Source organism: Diabrotica virgifera, chromosome 6 (genome assembly GCF_917563875.1).
Source record: "Diabrotica virgifera virgifera chromosome 6, PGI_DIABVI_V3a".
NCBI classification, from domain to species: Eukaryota; Metazoa; Arthropoda; class Insecta; order Coleoptera; family Chrysomelidae; genus Diabrotica; species Diabrotica virgifera.
The window spans coordinates 176737538-176759785 of record NC_065448.1 but is presented as its reverse complement, the minus strand read 5'-3'; the positions used below and the strand labels follow the sequence as shown (position 1 = coordinate 176759785).

Here is a 22248-nt window from a genome sequence, read left to right as displayed (position 1 = left end):
TAGTGAGCAATTTTTAAGTCGTTGAATATTAATAATAGTAGGTTCAACTATGATTTGTTTTTAAACCAGGAGGAGTAAACTAAAAAGACAGATTCACACCTAAGAAACTCACTAGAAAAATCACCAAATATGTACATCTTCTTTTTGGAATCATATTCGCCTTCGACGGTAGGTAATCCATAAAGATTATATTATACTAAAGCAGGAAACCCATTACGAACGTCCGGCACGGCACAGGACAGTCCAAATTCATTTGTATAGTTTTAAATGCAACTTAACCCATTAATTAGTGTGACCAACTAGCCCGAAAAAGCCGGGACATGGCCCGAATTACGAAGTCGTGTCCCGGCGTCCCGGACCAGGCTTCCGGGTCATCATCCGAATTTTCAACGTTTTGGTAAAATTCTGTTTTGAAATTTTGAATACATTATTCTTCTTATTAGAAATAGCAGATAATAAAAGGTACAAATAATACTAAACAAACTATTTATTTTAACCGAACCGTATTATAATAATATACAAACAAAGAAATTAAGATGTGTCTTCTACAACGTATACTTCGAGACTACTGTAAAAATATCAAACACAAAACTACTAACATCGCTCTCACATCCATATGTCTTGTAACACGATACTTTCATGTAATCCTATGTAAGAGTTTTCGACCTAAAAGGTTCGGGGAATCAGCCCGCCCACTTAGACTGCATATGTCCATTTTAACACTAATAAGAATAGCATAATTTATAGTTGAATATATTCTATCACTTCTAAGAATTCACATCAAACTGAATTGGTTGGACGAAAAAAAGTCGACAATTTCTAGAGTGCAATACCACATTCAAAACGCATGCATTTTATATCGTGGTACTATAGTTCTACGAAAACTCAAACTCTGGACTTTTTCCCGTTTCTGTATTTTAATTATCGTCTTCTGAAAAGAAGATTCAAAAACATGAATATCAAATAATGATAATTATATTTTTATATTAACCTTAGGTTCTATTTACATGGAAATTCAACATCAGTTGATTTTCTAATTTGTCCTTTTTGAGAACAATTTCCGTGTTGGAGTCGAAACGTCAAAAATTAACAAAAATGTAATTATCATTACAACCCATCCTGTCATCCTGTTAAAAAATTTTTAATGTTGTTTATCGCGGCCGATCCGGGTTATCGAAAATCCGGGTTAGCCGGAGAATATGGTAAAAATTAATAAAATACGGTATACTTACAGATAAACTCCGTTAAAATTGAAATAACATGAAATATATAATATGCAAAGTACCTACACATCTAAATGACTAACACGCAAACACAAACCTAAGCAAACGGAAGCGAACAATACAAGACTGTACTACACACAATACAGTCACAATCGGAATGATGTTGTGTTATTTAAGAACAGTGAAAACTAAGACCATTGTTTAAAAAAGAATTTTTTAAATAGTCTTTTAGTCTTTTTTAAACAATGCTAAGACAGTTTGAAATTAATAAAGGAATACTGCAGGTGCCTGTTGTTTCCGATAATCTGAGAAAAATCAACGTTGCTCTGCCGCCGTGTGCCATGAGTAATTTTTACTATCGCATAGTTCAAATTACACAAATACACATTATCTCTCAAATATTATATTACATACATTTTTATTGTTGAAATGTTTGTTGAAAATCGGTCCGGGTCAGCCGGACTTCCGGGTTATCGAGGGCCGACTTAACGGGGTTCAACTGTGTTATACTTATGTAAAACAAATGTCCCGATTTTCAATGAAAAGTCCCGAATTTTTGGTATTTTTTTCAGCACTGTCCCGAATTCGACTGAATTGGAGTTGGTCACACTAACCATTAACCATTAACCCATTATGAGCGGCCAGCTCGGCCCGGCACAGTCCAGCACGCAAACGGAACGGCCAAAATTCTCCGAGGAGAATAAAATCCGTTGAAGTCGAACGGCCAGTCGGCGCCAGTGCGTCATAATTGTTGGTAATAAGCAGATATATTGTTGATTTTTTAATTGAAAGCGCGTTGTTTGTTTTGAAATATGGAAATATAAAATTTGGTTTGAGACATTCGAAAATATCTGAGAAATTTTGGATCATCTTTATGCGGGAAAAGATGATGAAAATCGCCATATTCTCTTCTTTTTTTAATATTTCGTGAACCCAAAATCGATGTTTCCGTCGTAATTTTGCATTTTCGTCTGTTTCAATCTCAGCACAAATTTCACTTACTATTATAACCTCTTCTTCTGACGAGGTCTCCATGGCAAATGATCATTTTTCCGGTGCCGTGCCGTGCCGGCCGTTACAAATGGGTTTTTGGACGTGCCGGGCGTTCATAATGGGTTTCCTGCTTTATACGTCGCTAAAGAGTTCTAAAAATAAGTGTTTTGTATTAAAGTCAATAGTGTCAAAAATTCATAATTTAGTGCTTATTCAGCCGTAATTAAGTTATATCAGCGATTTTTTGTGATTTCTGCGTTATTACTTTAAGTCTTAAGTTTTTAGTCTTCTTTTATATAAAAAGCAGTTTTTTTCAGAACTCTTTAGCGACGTATTAATATAATATAATATGTATGGATTACCGTCGAAGGAACATAGCAGATCTTCAACAACTTGTCACTATAATCGGAGAATACAGTAAGCGAATGGAATTAGAGATTAATACCAAAAAGACCAAATTCATGATCATCTCCAGAAACTTGGATGCATTTGAAAACTCCACCATAACACTGAATACTAAGTCCATTGAGAGAGTGAGCAAATTCAAATACCTAGGAACGTGGCTTTTTGAAGACTGGGCATCAATCGGACAGGGAAGTAAAATGTCGCATTGAGCAAGCTCGACAAATTTCGTAAAATTCAGGAAGGTACTGACCTGCTCAGAGTTCGACCTTACACTGAGACTAAGGTTTACTAAATGCTACGTGCGGTCGGTGCTGCTATATGGCATAGAGGGCTGGACACTCAAAACGAGGGATATAAACAGATTAGAAGCCTTCGAAATGTGGCTTTATCGCCGTATCCTAAAGATACCATGGACGGCTAAAGTCACAAATGTGGATGTCCTTAAAAGAATCAACCAAGAACGGCAGCTTTTCGAAAACACCAAGAAAAGAAAAACGGCGTATTTGGGTCACATCATGCGAAACGAAAAATACCAGTTCCTTCAACTTATAATCCAGGGTAAAATTGAAGGCAAGAGAGGAATAGGACGCAAGAAAATGTCCTGGCTCCGAAACATAAGGCAATGGACAGGGATTAACGACATACAATCTCTGATACACATTGCAAGAAACAGAGAGTTAATGGAAATTGTGATCGCCAACATCCATTAGTGGATTTGCATTTGAAGAAGAAGAAGACCGTCGAAAGCCGATATGATCAACAAAAAAAGAAGATGTATTTGATTATTTTTCTAGTGACTTTATTGGGTGTGAATCTGTCTTTTTAGTTTACTCCTCCTGGTTTTAAAACAAACCATAAATAAAAAAGAGTAGGTATGTGTACTTAGTACGCACGTAAAGAGTTTTATGATTACATAATATTATAATTTCAACGAAATACATATATTTTAAATAGTTAAATTATTGTATTTTTATTTAAATATTATGCTAATTTTAATACTTAAAATAATACCAAAATTTAAAAGTAACGTTAATACGTCATTTTTTATAAACTGTAGCCTTCCCGCAAATACTTTTGCCTTGATGAATCGTCAGAAATCTAAAAAACGTCAGATTTTCTAATCAAATTTTTAATTTTCTTTTCATTACATTTTAATACTAATTATCCTACTCCCAACGAAGACACATTCAAATACACAGAAATTATAATATGTAAATATATTTACTAAAAACATCAATATATTTTTTTCACACTTCATTTGCATTGATACATACGTAACTTGAAAGATTTAGCAACTAACTTTATACAGTCGATATAGCGTACGTACTTCATACTGTCGTTTTTATAAAAATTCACCATCAACATTTTTCCCAAACGCACCTAACGAATAGAAGTATAACTTCAATAACTTAAAAAAGGTTCAAAAATGAATGTTGCATTACCGATTTAAGCTTTATTTAAAAATATTATAGTCATTGAAGTTACAAAATGAGGATTTTCAGAGTTTTATGAAAACAGTGAATGACTTGTGGGGGATCCTGTTTGTTTTTTTTCTATTAGCAAAATATCACCTTGTTTTTATCCTTTCTCTACTTATGCAATTGTAAACGAATGCTTGCCAGACATGAATGAGAAAGCTATAGAACGGTAAAACATACAGCTGGGTTGAAAACTATTCATAAGTTATAAATAACATATGATGTAAACTTCAAGGCGCCTAATACTGTGGCTAATAACTTTGGTTTGCTAGGTATGTTGTAGTATTTATTAATAGAATATTAGATTGGACGCAAAACAATAATTTAGAGTAAGACTCATAAAATGTACACAAACCTATGGACGCATTGAAACAGGAGAGTACTTATGTTTTATTTTTTTTAGTTTATTTATGGCAAGTTTATTTATAACAGTTATAACAAAATAATGTTTTTCTGAAGCTATTTCCTTGCGGCATTTTTATACTTAACTATTTAGATGGGAAATAAGCCACAATTAAATTGAAAAAATAATTTTATTAACGTTTCGACGCCCAAATCGGGTGTCGATGTCAAAATACAAAATACTACTAAATTAAACAAAAATGTTGTTGTTTAGTAAAAAATTCTTCTAATAATTTTTTTAATCTGACTCATTTATATCCGCAATTCAGACATATTCAGTGTGTCCACGGATGGGGTGCCCAAGAGGAAAAACCCTTTTATTTTCAATTTTAGCGAAAAATGTTATTCCTGATAAAAAGTTTTGCTTGTTCTAAAACCCCATAGAACGAAGTAAAATTCAAGTTTTTCGAAACCTGCTTAATTTTTTAGCCAATTTTATGTAAACCCTATAAATTTTTGCACTAAGTGCGAAATTGTAACAATAATCTAGTGTTGCTAAGCTACAATGTAACTTAATAGCTGTCAACTCCGATAAATAATTTGCGAATTGTCATTGTTTTTCGACAAGACAATGTTAAGCATTCAACAAAGAATTTATCTTAAAAATATTGAAGATTTGAAACAAGCAATCGTTAATGCCGCAGAAGAATCACCCCAGACATGCTAATAAACGCTTATGTTGGTGGAGGCTACGTCGAATACTTGTTTTATTTAGGTACTGTTAGTTTTCCTAGTTGCCTTTATTATTTTTTTGTTTTTTTTTATAGGGTTTTGGAACAAGCAAAATATTTATCAAGAATGACAATTCACAAGATAAATTCTATATTGAACGACTTTCATTGTCGAAAAAAAAATGACAATTCGCAAAATTATTTATCGGACTTGGCAGTTACTAAGTTACAATGTAGCTTAGCAACACTGCATTATGTATTGTTACGATATTGAACTTAGTGCAAAAATGTATAGGTATTTAAATGAAATTGGCTACAAAACTTGAATTGTAGGTTCTACAAAACTTGAATTTTATTTCGTTTTATCGGGTTTTAGAACAAGCAAAACTTTTTATCAAAAATGACATTTTTCGCAAAAATTGAAAATAAAAAAGTTTTTCCTCTTGGGCACCCCAACCGTGGACACTGTATTACCTATACATTTTAAAGTATTTATGAGTTGCGTTTCTGGGACGACTTTACTGAAAGATAGTTCATTCGATTACATGAAATCAACCCAAACCAAGAATATCCGACACAAAAAATCATAGCATGTGATCAATCTTTAAAAAGACAACCAAATGCAACGGTGATAGTAAAATTGTCGCGTTAGAGATTCCATAGGATATTCTTGGGTTGGGGTTGATTTCATGTAGTCGAATGAACTATCTTTCAGTAAAGTCGTCCCAGGAACGCAACTCATAAATATTGGCAATATCATTTTATAGTCTTCTACTTTAAAATGTATAATATATGTCTGAATTGCCGATATAAATGAGTCAAATTAAATAAATTATTAGAAGAATTTTTTACTAAGCCACAACATTTTTGTTTAATTTAGTAGTATTTTGTATTTTGACAACGAAACCCGATTTGGGCGTCGAAACGTTAATAAAATAATGTTTTTTCAATTTAATTGTGGCTTATTTTCCATCTAAGTAAATAGTTAATTATAAAATAATGTTTATGTCATTTGTTGTTGGTATTAATAGAATAGCAAAACTGAAACGGAACTGGGCAGGTCACGTGGCTCGAATGGCAGATAACAGATGGACAAAGCGGATACTGGAATGGAGACCAATAGATGATGTCTACCGAAGCAGAGATCGTCCACCAACACGTTGCACTGATGATCTAAAACTTTGTGATAGGAATTGGATGCCACATGCACAAGATCGAAATAGATGGAAAATTATAAGGGAGATCTATATCCAGCAGTGGACAAGCGAAAATTGAATGATGATTAATAAAATAAAATCCACAAGGAACAAATTTTTCCTGTAATTGGCTGTATATTATCAATCACCAAAAAAAATTTAATTGAAAAATCCTTTATAAAAGGTATAAAATTTATTAAAACCCGATCGAACGTTTTCGATATTTAAAATATCATCATCAGTGTTTAGAACTGGCTAAACAGGTGGATTTGTCTCTGCACGAGGAATGTTAGATGGCAACTAACATTGCTACAGAATGACAACACAATAGCAGGATGTCTGAACAGCACAATATAACAAAACAAATATCGTCACTTGAATGCAGAACTATCCTAACTCAAAAAAAATTTTTTTTTCGTTTATTCCTTATAAAGGTAATACATATCGTATATTTTCATGCAGAACAATCTTAAGTTCATAACTTTAAATTTACTAATAGAAATTCTATATAGAACATCATAATCCTAACTAGCAAATCATTATTTTATCAATGCAGAATAATCCTAAGTAAATACAAATACAGTTAGGATTGTTCTGCATTTTCAATAACAATGCGCGCCAACATTATTTTTGTTATCTTCTATTTACATAGGATAATTCAACGGCTATCGGTTAGTCATTTCCATCGTCTTGTTGGATATTCACGTTTGTTCTTTTGCCAAATAGAGTTGCAGTGAGTGTGAATTTTAACAACAATAATGAAACGAGGTAAGTTTTAATAATAAATATGCTTTATTAGTAGTTTTTTATCTATTAAGTGAATCTAATTTTTATCTAATAAGTGAATTAATAAAACTGTGAATCTTGTTTTTAAGATGCTTTTGGTAGAAAGTAGGTACGCATTAAAGGGCTGTGTTTTTATTCTGCCACGTGCTATAAATTGTATATAACTATTAGGCACGTGTTGAATTTCACAATATTTTATGATATATTTGAGAAAATATCGCAGAATTACTAACCACACATACATATTTCGTTATTAAATAATATATAATTCTTTATATTGAACAATGCGTTGCTACAGACGGCAGTTTGGGGATACATTATTATTGGGACAAAAATTGTAAATTTGAACAAGTGAAATAAGGTTTAACGTACGTCCTGGTTTCTGAGTATTTTAATTTGTATCAATTAATTTTAAATGTCTGCAATTAATATGTTCTTGTTATGCTGACTGTAAGCTCATTGTAAATTTGTTGCAGGTGCGTTAATGGTAAAAATGGCCATGTCTATGAATCCAACACAACATGAGAATTCTGGAGAATCAAGTAATGATACGGCAGGTAGTCCCATATCTATAGCTACGGTAGAAAGCCCTTCCACATTGTATACTAACCAGCAGTACTACGGAGATCTAGGTGAATTAAGATGTCTACACTCTCCCGTACACCAAGAACAACAGTATTGCCAGCTCGAGACACCGATAGAACAGCAGTTTTCCCAACATTATAATCAATATTACGACTTACCAATACCTACCTCCATAAGCCTACTAGTACCTGAAGCAGAGCAGTATCGCCAATCTCCGAATAATTGTTTGGGTTATTGTTCACCTCTAGATAACGTCATAGATCTTCAAACATCCATCGAACAACCACGGTTGCAGCAACGTGATGAAGCTAAAGATTCCCATAATCCTACACCTAGCGTTGTAAATTTTGCAACACGTGTCCTTCAAGAGCAGGTCCTTCAGCACCAAGATGATATTACGCGTCCATCCACATCTACCGGTAAGCTTTTACCGACCATCTCACATCAAACTGATGAAAATAGTGACCCATATGCTACAGATGGAAGCTCAGATGTTGATTTTAATCCAAATGATTTTGATTTAGACCAGCAGGATGCCCTAGTGTCTGAGGAAAAAATACCAGATATCACCAAGTCTCGTAAGCGAAAAAGAAACCCAGATAATTGGAGGAGAAATAGAATAAAGAAATTACGAAACTCCGGCAAGGCCTATGTAAATTGGAAGTCTAAACAGGTTTCAGAAAGGATTATGAAACCGCCATGTCCCACAACATGCAGACTTAAATGTCAAACGAAATTTCAGGAAAAACATCGCGTCCAGATTTTTCAAGATTTTTGGAAATTGGGAGATATTAATTATCAGAGAGAATTTGTTTTGCGGAACTTAACTGTGAAGCCTACAAAACACCCCAGAAAAAAGAAGGATGCAGTTGAGCTTCCAGAAGGTGATACTTGTGAAAGTCGTAGAAAGCTGTCGTATTTTTATACTTTTCCACAAGAGAATTGTCCAGTCAACACAATCAAGGTATGTCAAACATTTTTCTTAAATACCCTGGGAATAAGTCATCAAATCGTCAAAACAGTAGTTAAAAAAACTCATCATTCAAATTCAATATCGCCACAAGCAGATTTACGAGGTAAAGTACAATGTAATTCTCGATTGCCAAAACATTTTAAGGATTCAGTACGACATCATATTAAGTCATTTGCTTTGATTGAAAGCCATTATTGCAGAAAAAATAGCACTAAAAAATATTTGCCACCTGACCTCAATATCAGCAAAATGTACCGTTTATATAAAACATATTGCAGTGATAACAATATAAATACCATAGCTTCTTATGCTATATATAGAGAGGTATTTAACAATGAATTTAATTTGGGTTTTTTCATTCCCAAAAAAGACCAGTGCGATTTTTGCAACAAATTGTCTAATTCTTCTCCGTCAGAAAAGGAAGAACTTCGTTCTGCAATGGAAGCTCATCTTAAAAACAAGGACTTATCTAGAGCAAATAAAGAACTAGATAAAGAGAGGGCTAAAACTGATAATTCGTTTTGCATGGCTATATACGACTTACAAAAAACATTGTTATGTCCTAAAGCTGAAGTATCTCTCCTCTACTATAGACGTAAGCTTGCATGTTACAATCTGACTGTGTACGATGCTGCTAACAAACAGGGATACTGCTACATGTGGCCAGAATCGCTAGCATGTAGGGGTGCTTGTGAAATCGGTAGTTGCATATTAAGTTTCATTGACGAAATGGTACGAAATGGAATTAAGGAATTCAGTTTCTATAGTGACAACTGCACTGGACAAAATCGCAATCGATTTATATATTGTCTGTACATGTATTGTGCCGCCAAATATGGTGTTAAAATTACTCACAGTTTTCTAGAAAAGGGACATACACAAAATGAGTGCGACTCCGTACATGGGGTTATCGAAAGAGCTGCAAAAAAAATCCCTATATTTAGTCCACAGCAGTGGTACACATTAGCAAGGACTGCGTGTAAAGTGCGACCTTATAAAATTAAAGAAATGGCTCAGGCGGACTTTTACGATTTAAAGGACCTGTTAGCCAAAACTACAAAAAATTGGGATAAAACTGAACTTGGTTGCAAAGTCATATTTAATAATTTGAAAGTTATTATGGTTGACCCAAAATGCCCAAACCAACTTAACGTTAAATATAGTTTTGAAGAAGATTTTATAAAAATTAATACTCTGGAATTGAAAAGGAGCCACCAAAAGTTAGACTCATTAGAGACCTATCAACTTAGAATGTTAAGAAGCTCACCAGTTCCAATTCCTGCCGCGAAATATAAAGACTTATTATTTTTGTGTGAAAACAAGGTTATACCTACGGAATACCATAACTTTTTCACTAATCTTCAAGCTAGTAACATTCCCGAACAGGAAACTGACGAAGATTAATTTAATATGTTAGTTTAATAATTTGACCATTTCATAGTATTCTTTGGTATTTTGATTTTGAGTTGTAAATCTTTAATAAAAATTAAAAAGTTTTAAATTTTACCGATTTTGTTTTTATTTGTATCCTATGTTAATCTTAAATTTATTCTAAGCTTGAAATGTATTAATGCAGAAGTAGCTTATGTACCAAACATCGCACTTACAATAGTTCTGCAGTAGAATTTATAAGTCAGTAGTATCCTAAGTCACACTTTTTATAAAAAAATTATCATTAATCCGTCTCATTCCTAATAACACATTTAAAAGGTTCCTAATATACTATACTGAGATAATTTCACCATTTAACCAAATACTGTTTAAATTATGACACATTGAAACATTAAAATCGCTCTCCTGTAAAATATCTTAAATGTGAGTTAAGCTAGTTCTGCATTCAGGTGACGATATGTCACAATGGAAACGAAAACTAGGATACATAAATCAGATAAGACCGATAATTATGTATATATTATTTATTATGAACAAGAAAGAATACGGCTAAAACACGAAGATTATTGAAGAAAGCAGAAATGAAGTTTTTACGAAAAATAATAATCCAAACGCTAAGAGGTAGAGTAAGAAATGAGGAAATAAGAGCTAGATGTGAAATAGAAGCAATAAATATGTGGAGCAATATAAGAAACATAGCAAGGAATCGACATATAGAAAGAATGACAAAAAAACATTAAAAATGGCAAGAGATAGATCGTCAATCGGAAAAAGTGGTCCGACAATATCAGTTGAGGCTAAAAATCGAAGCAAAAAGGCGCGCCCATACCCATCGGCAGGCCCTGGCTATTCGGGTGCTTTAAATTATATATGGTTATCCAAAGTGTACAAAATATAATGTGCAACATCTTCACGTTGCCCCCCCTCTAAAAATTTTTATATGGGCGCCCGTGCATGAGCATATCAATAAATAAGAAAGAAGAATCACATTAGTTTAATATAATAAGTATAAAAAATACACTTAAAACTATGGTACTAATTTGGTAATAATCCTGGTGCCACATGCTGGAAATTAAAGAAAACTGAATTTTTGTCTCCTTCCCTTACCAATTAAAAGGTTTATTATTGAATGCTTGCGTGGAAGTCACTTATTAAACTACCTGATTAACTTTTCTTTTTTTCCTTTTTTTGGGCAACTTTTTTGGAAGCTTTTGAAAAACACGTTAAGGGACCTGAAAATATTTTGCTAACACGAGACAAATAATTGTCACAAATTCCTTCCTAGAATAAACGAATTGTAATTATACAGGGTGTTTCATTGGGAAAGTAACATACGTTAACTGTAGATAGAGGACACTTAGGCGGTCTCAAAAATACCATACTTAATGGGTCTTACTCCATTAATAACAAAGATACTTAGTGTTTTATCTATTTTGCCATTTTCTTAATTGGTTCATAACTTTTTAACCACACTGTATATTTATCCTATATTTGACACGCAAATATCATTTAAGGTGTCAAATAAATGAATTTATTTACAATTGTAAAAAGTCCAGGTCCGGATTAAAAAATATTGGAAAAATATTCCGACCCAAAAACAACACCCTGTAAATTCAATTTTTTTAAAATGGATTTTTCAGTTGAAAATAGGATGAAAACTAAATTTAGTGGTATACTTTGAATTTTTGGCAAAATGATTTTTCTGGTCAAATTTTGAATTTGAATTCTGAAATTATGTGAATTTCCTGAGCTCTAAATAGAAAAAAATTGAAATACAGCTTACAACTTGTCAACCGCACTGTACATTTATTTTATATTTAACACGCGAATATTCTTTTAGGTGTCCAATCAATTAATTTATATACAATTATAAAAAATCCAGGTCCGGATTAAAAAATATTGTATAAATGTTCCGACCCAAAAAAAAACACCCTGTATATTAAGTTTTTTAAAATGGATTTTGCATTTGAAAAGAGGATGAAAAAGTAAATTTAGTGGTATATCTTGAATTTTCGGCAAAATAATTTTTCCGGCAAAATTTTGAATTTGAATGCTGAAATTATGTGAATTGCGAAGCCCAAAGTAAAAAAAATTAAAATATGACTTAATTTTAATTAATACCATTATTTAATCTAAATTGGTAAAATATTAACATTTTGACACATAACAATAATTGTTGATGGTGGTAATTTTGAATAGTTAATATGCTGCAAATTTTCTCTGTTTTGTTATAATTTTTAGATACTTTGTTTATTAAAGTGATGTATTCTTTATTGACTCTTTATTATTAGAGAGATTTTGCACCTCTTAAAATAACCGCTGATTTTGGCTCCGCTATGGTTAACTTTATTAAGCATAACGATTACGGCAACGCTAAAAAGCAGAGTTTTTGCAGCTTGTCAAGTAGGTTTTTCGTGTCATCGTTATCGTTATTTAAACATAACCTCACTTCACAACGTTATTGTAATTTTAAGCATATACTTTAACAATTTTTGATATTTTAATTTATAGGTAATCAAAATTAGAATCTATGTAAATGTAATTTTACTGATTTTTTTACATTCTGGCAACAAAGCAATTTAACCATTACTATAACGATAACGATAAGCACTACTTTAAACCTCCGTAAATTACGGAATCCCTTATGTTTAATAACGATAACGGATCATAATACAATCGCTACTGCGCAGACGTAGTATAACGATAACCATAACGGAATTGCAAAATAAGAGGTGCAAAATCTCTCTATTTATTCATTATTTAAAGATGAATATTCGCCATAACCTATTTGTCACACATAATAAAAAACACTGAAATGTTTTAACATTTTACCAATTTAAATTAAATAATGGTATTAATTAAAATTTAGTCGCATTTTAATTTTTTCTACTTAGAGCTCTCGCAATTGACATAATTTCAGAATTCAAATTCAAAATTTTATCAGAAAAATCATTTTGCCGAAAATTGAAAGTATATTACTAAATTTAGTTTTTCATGATCTTTTCAAATGCAAAATCCATTTTAAAAAAATTTAATATACAGGGTGTTTTTTGGGTCGGAACATTTTTACAATATTTTTTAATCCGGACCTGGATTTTTTATAATTGTAAATAAAATAATTGATTGGACACCTAAAAGAATATTCGCGTGTTAAATATAAAATAAATATGCAGTGCGGTTGACAAGCTGTTAGCTGTATTTCAATTTTTTCTACTTACGAGTTCTCGAAATTCACATAATTTCAGAATTCAAATTCAAAATTTGACCAGAAAAATCATTTTGCCGAAAATTCAAAGTATACCACTAAATTTAGTTTTTCATCCTCTTTTCAACTGAAAAATCCGTATTAAAAAAATTTAATGTACAGGGTGTTGTTTTTGGGTCGGAACATTTTTCCAATATTTTTTAATCCGGGCCTGGATTTTTTACAATTGTAAATAAATTGATTTATTGTAAACCTTAAAGGATATTTGCGTGCCAAATATAAAATAAATATACGGTGTGGTTAAAAAGTTATGAACCAAATAAAAAAATGGCAAAATAGATGAAACACCCAGTATCTTTGTTATTAATGGAGTAAGACCCATTAAGTATGGTATTTTTGAGACCGCCTAAATGTCCTCTTTCTACAGTTAACGTATGTTACTTTACCAATGAAACACCCTGTATTAAAAGCTTAAACAATACATTTGCAAATATAAAATTGTTAAAAGCTACTAAAGCAGGGGCATAGCCTGGTTTTTATTATCAACAAGAGATAACAAAAATATAAATAGGAAGTGCTTCGAATTATCCAATTTAAAATTGTACTAAATAATTGACAGCGAAACGAGATAGGTAATATTGAACTTTCATAATAATCAATATTAATGTTGACACCTAATATTATATCACTTTTAGATAAGATATAGCACCTGATAAACTAATCAAAAACTATTAAAGTAGATTAAAACAACGTAAGTATTTTATTATGTATTTTTTAATGTTTGATAATAGCATGCCTCAATCTGGTACTATAATTTAATAATGTCCACAAGTTAGCATAATATATCCATTTCATAAGGTCGAATTCAGGCAGTGGCGGATCTACTGGGACGGAAAATGAAGAAAATCCCCCCCCCCCCCCCAACATGGTCCAAACGAAAGAAAAAACTGGTTGAAACATAAAAATATATTAGCTGACATAAAGGTAAGTTAATGCATATAGGTTATTATTTATGTATTTTATGTAGTTTAAGTTTATCTCTTTTAAGTATGTCTTTTGGATGGTGTTTCATTGGAAGTTCTCCCCCTAAGGCAAATTTCCCCGCTCAAAGTAAATGTCTAGTCTAAATCCACCACTAAATTAAAAAATATTGCTCTAGCTTGTAGCCGTTTCCTAGCATCAATGGGTATGCTAACTTTACAGTAAAACTAATAGTGCCATAGCTATATCTCGGCAACGGAAAGGGCTACAGGGCCCATCGTAGCGGGATATTTTATTGCTAATTGTTTGCTGTGGCTTGGTACATTGACCAACTTCCAATAACTACCTCATCATACCCTCGTGCAAAACTCACCTCCGGTGCCAAAAACTATGAAACTAATGGATGCACTAATGGTTGCACCAACAGAGTACCATCTTGTGAGAATAAGAGCAAAACATAAACTAAACGTATTTTAAATGTTTGTTTAACCCGGGAGCAGTCGCGCCGTGAGAAAAAATCTCACATTTTATCCTTTTCCGTGATAACTTGATGAAAAGTTTTACAACATTGCTTTCCACTCGTAAGTGCCTCGAGGAGAATCGTAGTAATGCGTGGAATTTTTTTTTTATTTTTTTTTGTGGAATTTATGGCTTTGGTGAGAATTAGTTTTAAAATTGTTAGAAATAGATATTTTTAACATAACAAGTAAATAAAAATATTATAAAATAGAAATTTGTTTTAAATTCGTATTTAAATTTGTATTGTGAGATTTTTTCTCTACCCACGACTACTTACGTGACAGAAGTGAGCGCGACTGCTCTCACTCTTGCGAATTTAAAATGTTTGAAACTTACGACAAAAATTGGCAACCTCGCACAGACGCTGTCATAATTCAATGCAAATGTCATAATAAAGATAGCAAATTATTACAATCAGCAAAATTTATTATTTCCTTGAATATCAAGCACTATATTTTTGTAAGCCGTCCCCCCACGTGCGATAAATTCAGTTCTTTTTCTTCACTGTTTTCTTACCTTAGTAATGAAATTCACCTCTTCTTTTCAACCAGATCCTTCGGAAACACAATCCCTTTTTCACTATAGTGTTTACAATCCGGGCAAAGCACATTACCTTTTTTATTATATAACATACAATGGTTCACAAAAGTTCCTAACCTTTGCTTAGTGAATATCACTAAAAAACCGTATTTCGTAGAAATTTAAGACCGAATTATTGTGATATATTATCTTTAAAACACTATAATTAAGCAGAAAAAGCATCAGAGAAAGCAAAATTTCAACTTTATAGGAATTGAAAAGGCCTGGAATTGGGCAAATCCTGGCTTTTCAACTTTTGTTTACAAATAATATGATAGTCGTGACGTCACACGGCTGCCAGTCTTGAAATCTCTTCGTATGTTTCTATATTTAATATTTAGACTAGGTACATTATGTATTACTTACATCAGACATTTTTTTACCATATAGAGTATTTATTTCTAATAATGTATTAATACATTAGCACAAAATTAATGGTAAAATTTTAAGTAATCTCTTCTCTTGTTTTTGTAAATCACAGAAAAAGCATACCTATATATACATAAGATCGTCCCCTACGACGTCAGAATGTACCACGTGACATATAATCATAATAATTAACGCTCCCATCGTTTTTTTATCATTAAATGAAATGTTTACATTTGTATATCGGACTCGACTCCCCTTGTTGAGTAAATTTACTCTTCCATCTATTTCACGTGTCGTGACGATTTTTTGTTTTACTATAGAAAAAAATTAATATAAGGTCACTGTTAAAGCTTCATTTCAAAAACTGAATAAGCTTAGTATACAGTGTGGAAGGCACTTATGGAATAAATTTATTTCTGTCCTTGTTTCAAAAAATTATAAAAAACGCTCAGACCCGTCGATTTTTAAATAAAAATTTGCACTTTTTAAACATAAATTTAAATATACAGGGTGATCCTTGCAAGTCTAGCAGAGCCCACATGCTTATTAATGGAACACCCCATATATTCTTATATTTTTAAAAGCTGCTTAACAACCTGATTTTAATAAACTACCTATATCATGTAGGGTGTATTATGAACAATACAGGGTGAAATTTTGAAATTATCAAGTATGGAAACCACTTATGGAATAAAATTGTTTGTGTCCTTATTTTAAAAAATTATACAAAATACTGGCATACGTCAACTTTTAAACTCAAATGGGCGCTTTACAAACATAAATTTAAATATACAGGGTGATTCACGCAAGTACAGTATAGTCCATGATCTTTAGTTTTAGTGGATCACCCTGTATATTTTTAGAATCTGCTAAACAACCTCATCTCAAAAAAGTGTGTTATGTTGGGTTTATTATGAATAATACAAGGTGAAATTTTGAAATTATTTATAAATTTTGTCAGGACATTAAATACAAAACCCAATAGATTTAATACTTAGTTTAGAAAATGTATGCCTTTATTTAGCTAATTTAAAAAATAATACTGTTATTTAAAGCATGATAAATTATTAATTTCAAAATTTTATGTATTTACCTAATATCCTGACGAAAATTATAAATAATTTTAACATTTCACCTTGTATTATTCATAATAGATCCTACATCATAGTTGTACACTTTTTTAAATGAGGTTGTTTAGCAGATTCTAAAAATATAAAAATATACAGGGTGATCCATTAAAACTAAAGATCATTAACTATGCCATACTTGCGTGAATCACCCTGTATATTTTAATTTATGTTTGTAGAACGCCCATTTGAATTTAAAAGTTGACATGTCCCAGTATTTTTTATAATTTTTTCAAATAAGAACACAAATAATTTTATTCCATAATTGGTTTCCATACTTGTTACTTTCAAAATTTCACCCTGTAGTATTCATAATATATCCTGCATGATATAGTTCGTTGAAATCAGGTTGCTAAGCAGCTTTTAAAAATATAAGAATATACAGGGTGTTCCATTAAAAATAAATCTTATGGACTCCGCTAGACTTGCAAGGATCACCCTGTACATTTAAATTTATGTTTAAAAAGTGCACATTTTTATTTAAAAATCGACGGGTCTCAGCATTTTTTATAATTTTTTGAAACAAGGACAGAAATAATTTTATTCCATGTCATTCCACACTGTATTATGTTAGTAACAGTAATTTATACACAGAAAGCTACTAGGTAGATTAGTTTATAAATAAAATCGCAAAGTTATTTTAAAACATGATATAATTTCATTTGAATGGTCATTTTAAGCATGAAAAAGGGAGTGTCAAGTGTACATACACAAAAGTTTGTTAAACATGTCATTAATAGCAGGTGAAGAATACACAATGCACTGGAGCAAAACGAAAAATATTAAAAATGTACATTGAACTAATAATTAAAGGAGCAAAGTTTATCTAATTGCAGTGGCGCATCTAGACATTTGCCTTGGGAGTGGAAATTTGCCTTAGGGGGACTTACATTAAAACACAAACCAAAAACCATAAAAAAGATAAACCCAAATTAAATAAAAGACCTAAATACACTCCTGGTCAAAAAAATCAGGACACCTTAAAAATGGGTCCTTTTGATGTTTTCAATTTCCTAAACCTGTTGTCCGATTTAAGTAAGTTTTTTTGAATGTTATTGTTATAGTCTTATTCTTTAACAATATCGCTGTAATAATATTGTTGCTAGACAGGTAAATTGTCATTGTAGGTATACTGGGTGTATAGTCCGTTTGCTAAACTCAGGACACAATTGCCTAGTAATTTTAGAAAATAATTTTGCCAATTTGATAAAATTGGCAAAAAAAATAATTACTAAATAGTTAATAATTACTAAATAGTTAGTAATTTTGCCAATTTTGGCAAAATTGGCCAAAAACAAAAAAATTACCCACTAAAATCACTAGCCAGTAAAGTTGTGTCTGAGTTTAGCGAACAAACTATACCAATCAAACTGTGTTTTTTTCTCAAAGTTCGCCACACCTTGTGGAATATTCTAGCATTTATAAAAAACTCAAATTAAAGCCAGTGGTGTCATGGCAAAATTAGCAGTGTGGGAACGCAGTGCCGGATCGCACTGCTAATTTTTGTTTACAAAACCTAAATTCTCTATTATTTTTTTTTCTTTTCTTAACCAGTGCGGGAACGGCGTTCCCACGCGTTCCCACACCATGACACCACTGTAAAGCCCAACTATAGCCTCAGGATTTCTTAACATTCTGTTTTTTATTCAGTTGCTTATCTTGGATAATAAAAAAGTTAGGTACCTACTTTAACATAACAACTAATAGTCATATTTTTCATAAATACTGGGTGTTTTTAAATAAGTATGACAAATTTTAAGGAGAAATTTTTCGTTTTATGTTCGCAAATTCTTCATTTCCGAGATACGGAGTGTTGAAATTTTTCTTACATTTTTCTTTCAAAGTGATGATTTATGTACCTATTGCTCTAAAACCGGTTGAGATATGCAAATGAAATTTGGTGGATTTATTTTAAAGGGTAGTTATTGCGATTTTTGGACATATAACTAAGAATTTTATATTTGATTATATCTGATTTTTTTACAGGAAAAATAAGTACGCCACTGAGATATTTCAAATTCATTAGATTAAAAACTTAGTCTTTTGTAACTCAAATACTTTGTAAGCCTTAAGATGTTTTATTTTTTTGCATAAAAACGGCACCTCATATGAAAAAGACAAGAAAGAGTTTTTGTTGTAAATTGAAGGAGGAATTAAAAAATGATTTTTAATTTGAAATACCTCAGTGGCGTACTTTTGTTTTCTTAAAAAATTCAGACCATTACCCATACAGGTCATATTACCCGTATGCGCGCCAATGCTGAATATAAAATTCTTAATTGTGTGTCAAAAAATGCGCAATAATTACCTCTTAAAACCCACCAAATTTCATTTGCATAATATATTAACCGGTTTTAGAACAATACATAAATCATAATAATCAGTTTGTAATAAGAAAAATTTCAACACCCTGTATCTCGGAAACGAAGCATTTGCGGACATATGTTTATAAACCAAAATGTCATTACTTTTCATGCAGAATTACCCCTTAAAGTTTGTCATATTTATTTAAAAACACCCTGTATTGATGAAAATGGCTAGTTGTTAAAGTACCTAACTCTTTTATTATCCAACATAAGCCAATGAATCAAAAAACAGAATGTTAAGAAAACCTGAGGGTAGAGTTGGGTTTTAATTTCAATATTTTATAAATGCTAGAATATTCCACAGGGTGCGGCGAACTTTGAGAAAAAACACAGTTTGATTGGTACACCCGGTATACAATGACATTATTACAGCAATATAATATGGTTAAAGAATAAGGCTATAATATATTAAAAAAATCACTTAAATCGGACAACAGGTTTAGGAAATTCAAGGCATCAAAAATGGCCCATTTTTAAGATGTCCGGATTTATTTGACCAGGAGTGAATTCTAATAACTTATACTATGCATTAAGTTCCTTTAATTTTCCTAACCTAACGTATCGGTTTTATTGAGATGACTTTCATCTCAGCTAATATTTTTATGTTTTAACAATTTTTTTCTTTGATTTTGGACCTTGTTAGGTTAGGGGGAGAATATCCCCATTTTTCCTCCCCGTAGATCCGCCACTGTCTAATTGTAAACAATTATGAACTACAACTACAAATCATAATATAAAAAATTGTAAATAAACAGAAATCAAAACACAGGTTAAATTTTCCCATGAGTAATTCACTTTTATTTAGACTACGTCAGAGGTGTCCCGCCTACAAAAGATCATTTTACATGTCCTTTTGAGGTTATGATTATTGTTGGAATTCATTACATCATATCAACATTCAATAATATTTAAAATAAAGTGCTACAAAAACAATATATTCACTTTTTCTCTATACTTACGAGAGTAAGCATGGACCGTCGTAAACTTGTCATATGTTTGTTGTTAATGTTTGGTTTAAGTGGGCATATGAAACAAAATAAGTACAAACCTAGGTCCTCGACCAGCCTCAACATCACTCCGCCAATGTGGACATCTCCTTTTACGCGAATCAACCTCTCCGTTTGTAGATCTGTGACAAAAACCCGAAGGTCCCAGGTACCATCACCTACTACCTGTCCGTTCGCAAACATTGTTTATTATTTTAAGTATTTCACTTCACTATCACAAGAAACTTTTTGATTTTTAAGGTTAAAAAGCACTCAATCACATATTGTTTATTCCAGAAAACACGTCAATTTTTGGAAGACTGCTGGACGATCGCAACACTGACTATCGCTCTCGAAATTCAAAGTCATAATAAAATTAAAAATCGGATAGGATCGTTGAAGGAGAATTTAGACCGAAGTCTTTCTGCGTGCGCATTTAAATGGAATGGTTGTAATCGACAGGATCGGACTAACCCATCATGGGTTTAGTGTATAATTTCAGAACTGCAATACTTTGGGAACGGTTCATCAATTTTTTTAGGTTGTTAACTTTAACTGTAATTAGTGTTCTCCATAAAATTAACTGTCCTAGCAACTACAACGGCTGAAAAGGCACAGTGGACACGTGTAACCGCTGGTCTGGATCATCGAGACGGTATAAAATTCTAGAACAACTTCAAAATCCTAACCAAGCAAAAATCTAAACCTCACTTACATCTCATAGTCAACGACAACATTCTTAATAATCCTCTAGATAAGGCTGACACTTCACAAGCTCACTTCAGGTTCACCCGATAACCCCAATTTTAATGAGCGACACAGACATGATACCAAAATGAGAGTGGAAGAAACACTCCGTACATGCACCCTACCCTCACCCGATACAAAATCCCCTCCAGCACATGGCAACCTACCCTCACCCGATGGTGGCTCCTGTGCAGGAGGAAACCGTTAGGCACATGTGTAATATTGGAAAAAACATATTTCCTGGCCATAATGGCATCTATCGAAGATGCCTCAAAAAACTTCCAGAAAGTATTATCCGTGCTTACCGAAACAATCAATGCTTGCCTTAAGTTGAACTACTTTCCAACCTCATGGAAAGTAGCCAACACAGTCATGATTCCTAAGCCTAGAAATCCCCCCACCAGCAGAGAATCCTATAGACCAATATCTCTTCTAAACACTCTAGGTAAAGTCTACGAGTGGATTCTTAAGAACAGACTCGTAGAATTCCTCGACATAAACCACATTCTTCCCAGAATGTGGATTCAGAGCTCATTCCACAAACAATGCATTGATTGAAGCAGCCACTTTCATCTCCCAAACTATCAATGAGTAACATATATATGCGGTAGGCATTTTCCTAGATGTTCAGAAGGCTTTTGATCAGGCCTGGCACACAGGACTGATCGAAAAACTCCACCGTTCTGAACTGCGTTCATCAAAATCATACATTCCTCTCTCTCGTATCATACAGTACGCGTCAAAGCCACCAACCAATTATCCACACCATTCACTCCATAAGGTGGAGTCCCACAAGGTTCAATTTTAGCCCCAATAGTTACACAGTCTACAACAGTGACGTCCCCCACCCCATTAATCGAACCGAGTCCATCCTACTATATGCCGACGATACTGCCCTTCTTACTGCAAGCACTGCATATGGTACACAGGGCGTCCTTCTGTATTCGACAGGGCACAAACCCAGTTAAACAAAATGGTCAAGTGGTGTAACAAATGGAGAGTTACCCTCAATCCTAAAAAAACTCAAATGATTGCCTTCAGACATTCTAAAAGCACCAACAACGAATGGGCTAGGATAGCCCTTCAGGGAGAACGACTCGAATTCCGTTCATCGGTGGTCTATCTGGGAGTTCCCTTTAGCAGGACTCTCAACTGGAACACTAATATCAAAAACACCTTAGACAAGGTAAGGAACAGAGCCGGTCTTCTGGGAGCGCTCTCTGGAGGGTTTGGAGGCACATCGAGCCGAACTCTCCTACACAGTT

At 32.6% G+C, this 22248-nt stretch overlaps 2 protein-coding genes across 2 annotated transcripts in view; one reads left to right on the top strand and one right to left on the bottom strand.

Annotated features, from left to right (window-relative positions):
* LOC114328617 (unc-112-related protein) overlaps nt 1-20602 on the bottom strand; it is a 192301-nt gene extending 171699 nt beyond the window's left edge. The window contains exon 1 of the mRNA XM_028277509.2: nt 20299-20602. Within this exon, the coding sequence (XP_028133310.1) occupies nt 20299-20440 (142 nt within the window). The 5' untranslated portion in view covers nt 20441-20602. The remainder of the gene's footprint in view (nt 1-20298) is intronic.
* On the top strand, nt 6822-10218 carry LOC126887034 (uncharacterized). The gene is made up of 2 exons (XM_050654340.1): nt 6822-7136; nt 7631-10218. The coding sequence occupies exons 1-2, from the start codon at nt 7127-7129 to the stop codon at nt 10114-10116; spliced, it is 2496 nt and encodes an 831-aa protein (XP_050510297.1). The 5' UTR covers nt 6822-7126; the 3' UTR covers nt 10117-10218.
* Nucleotides 20603-22248: the final 1646 nt, after the last annotated feature.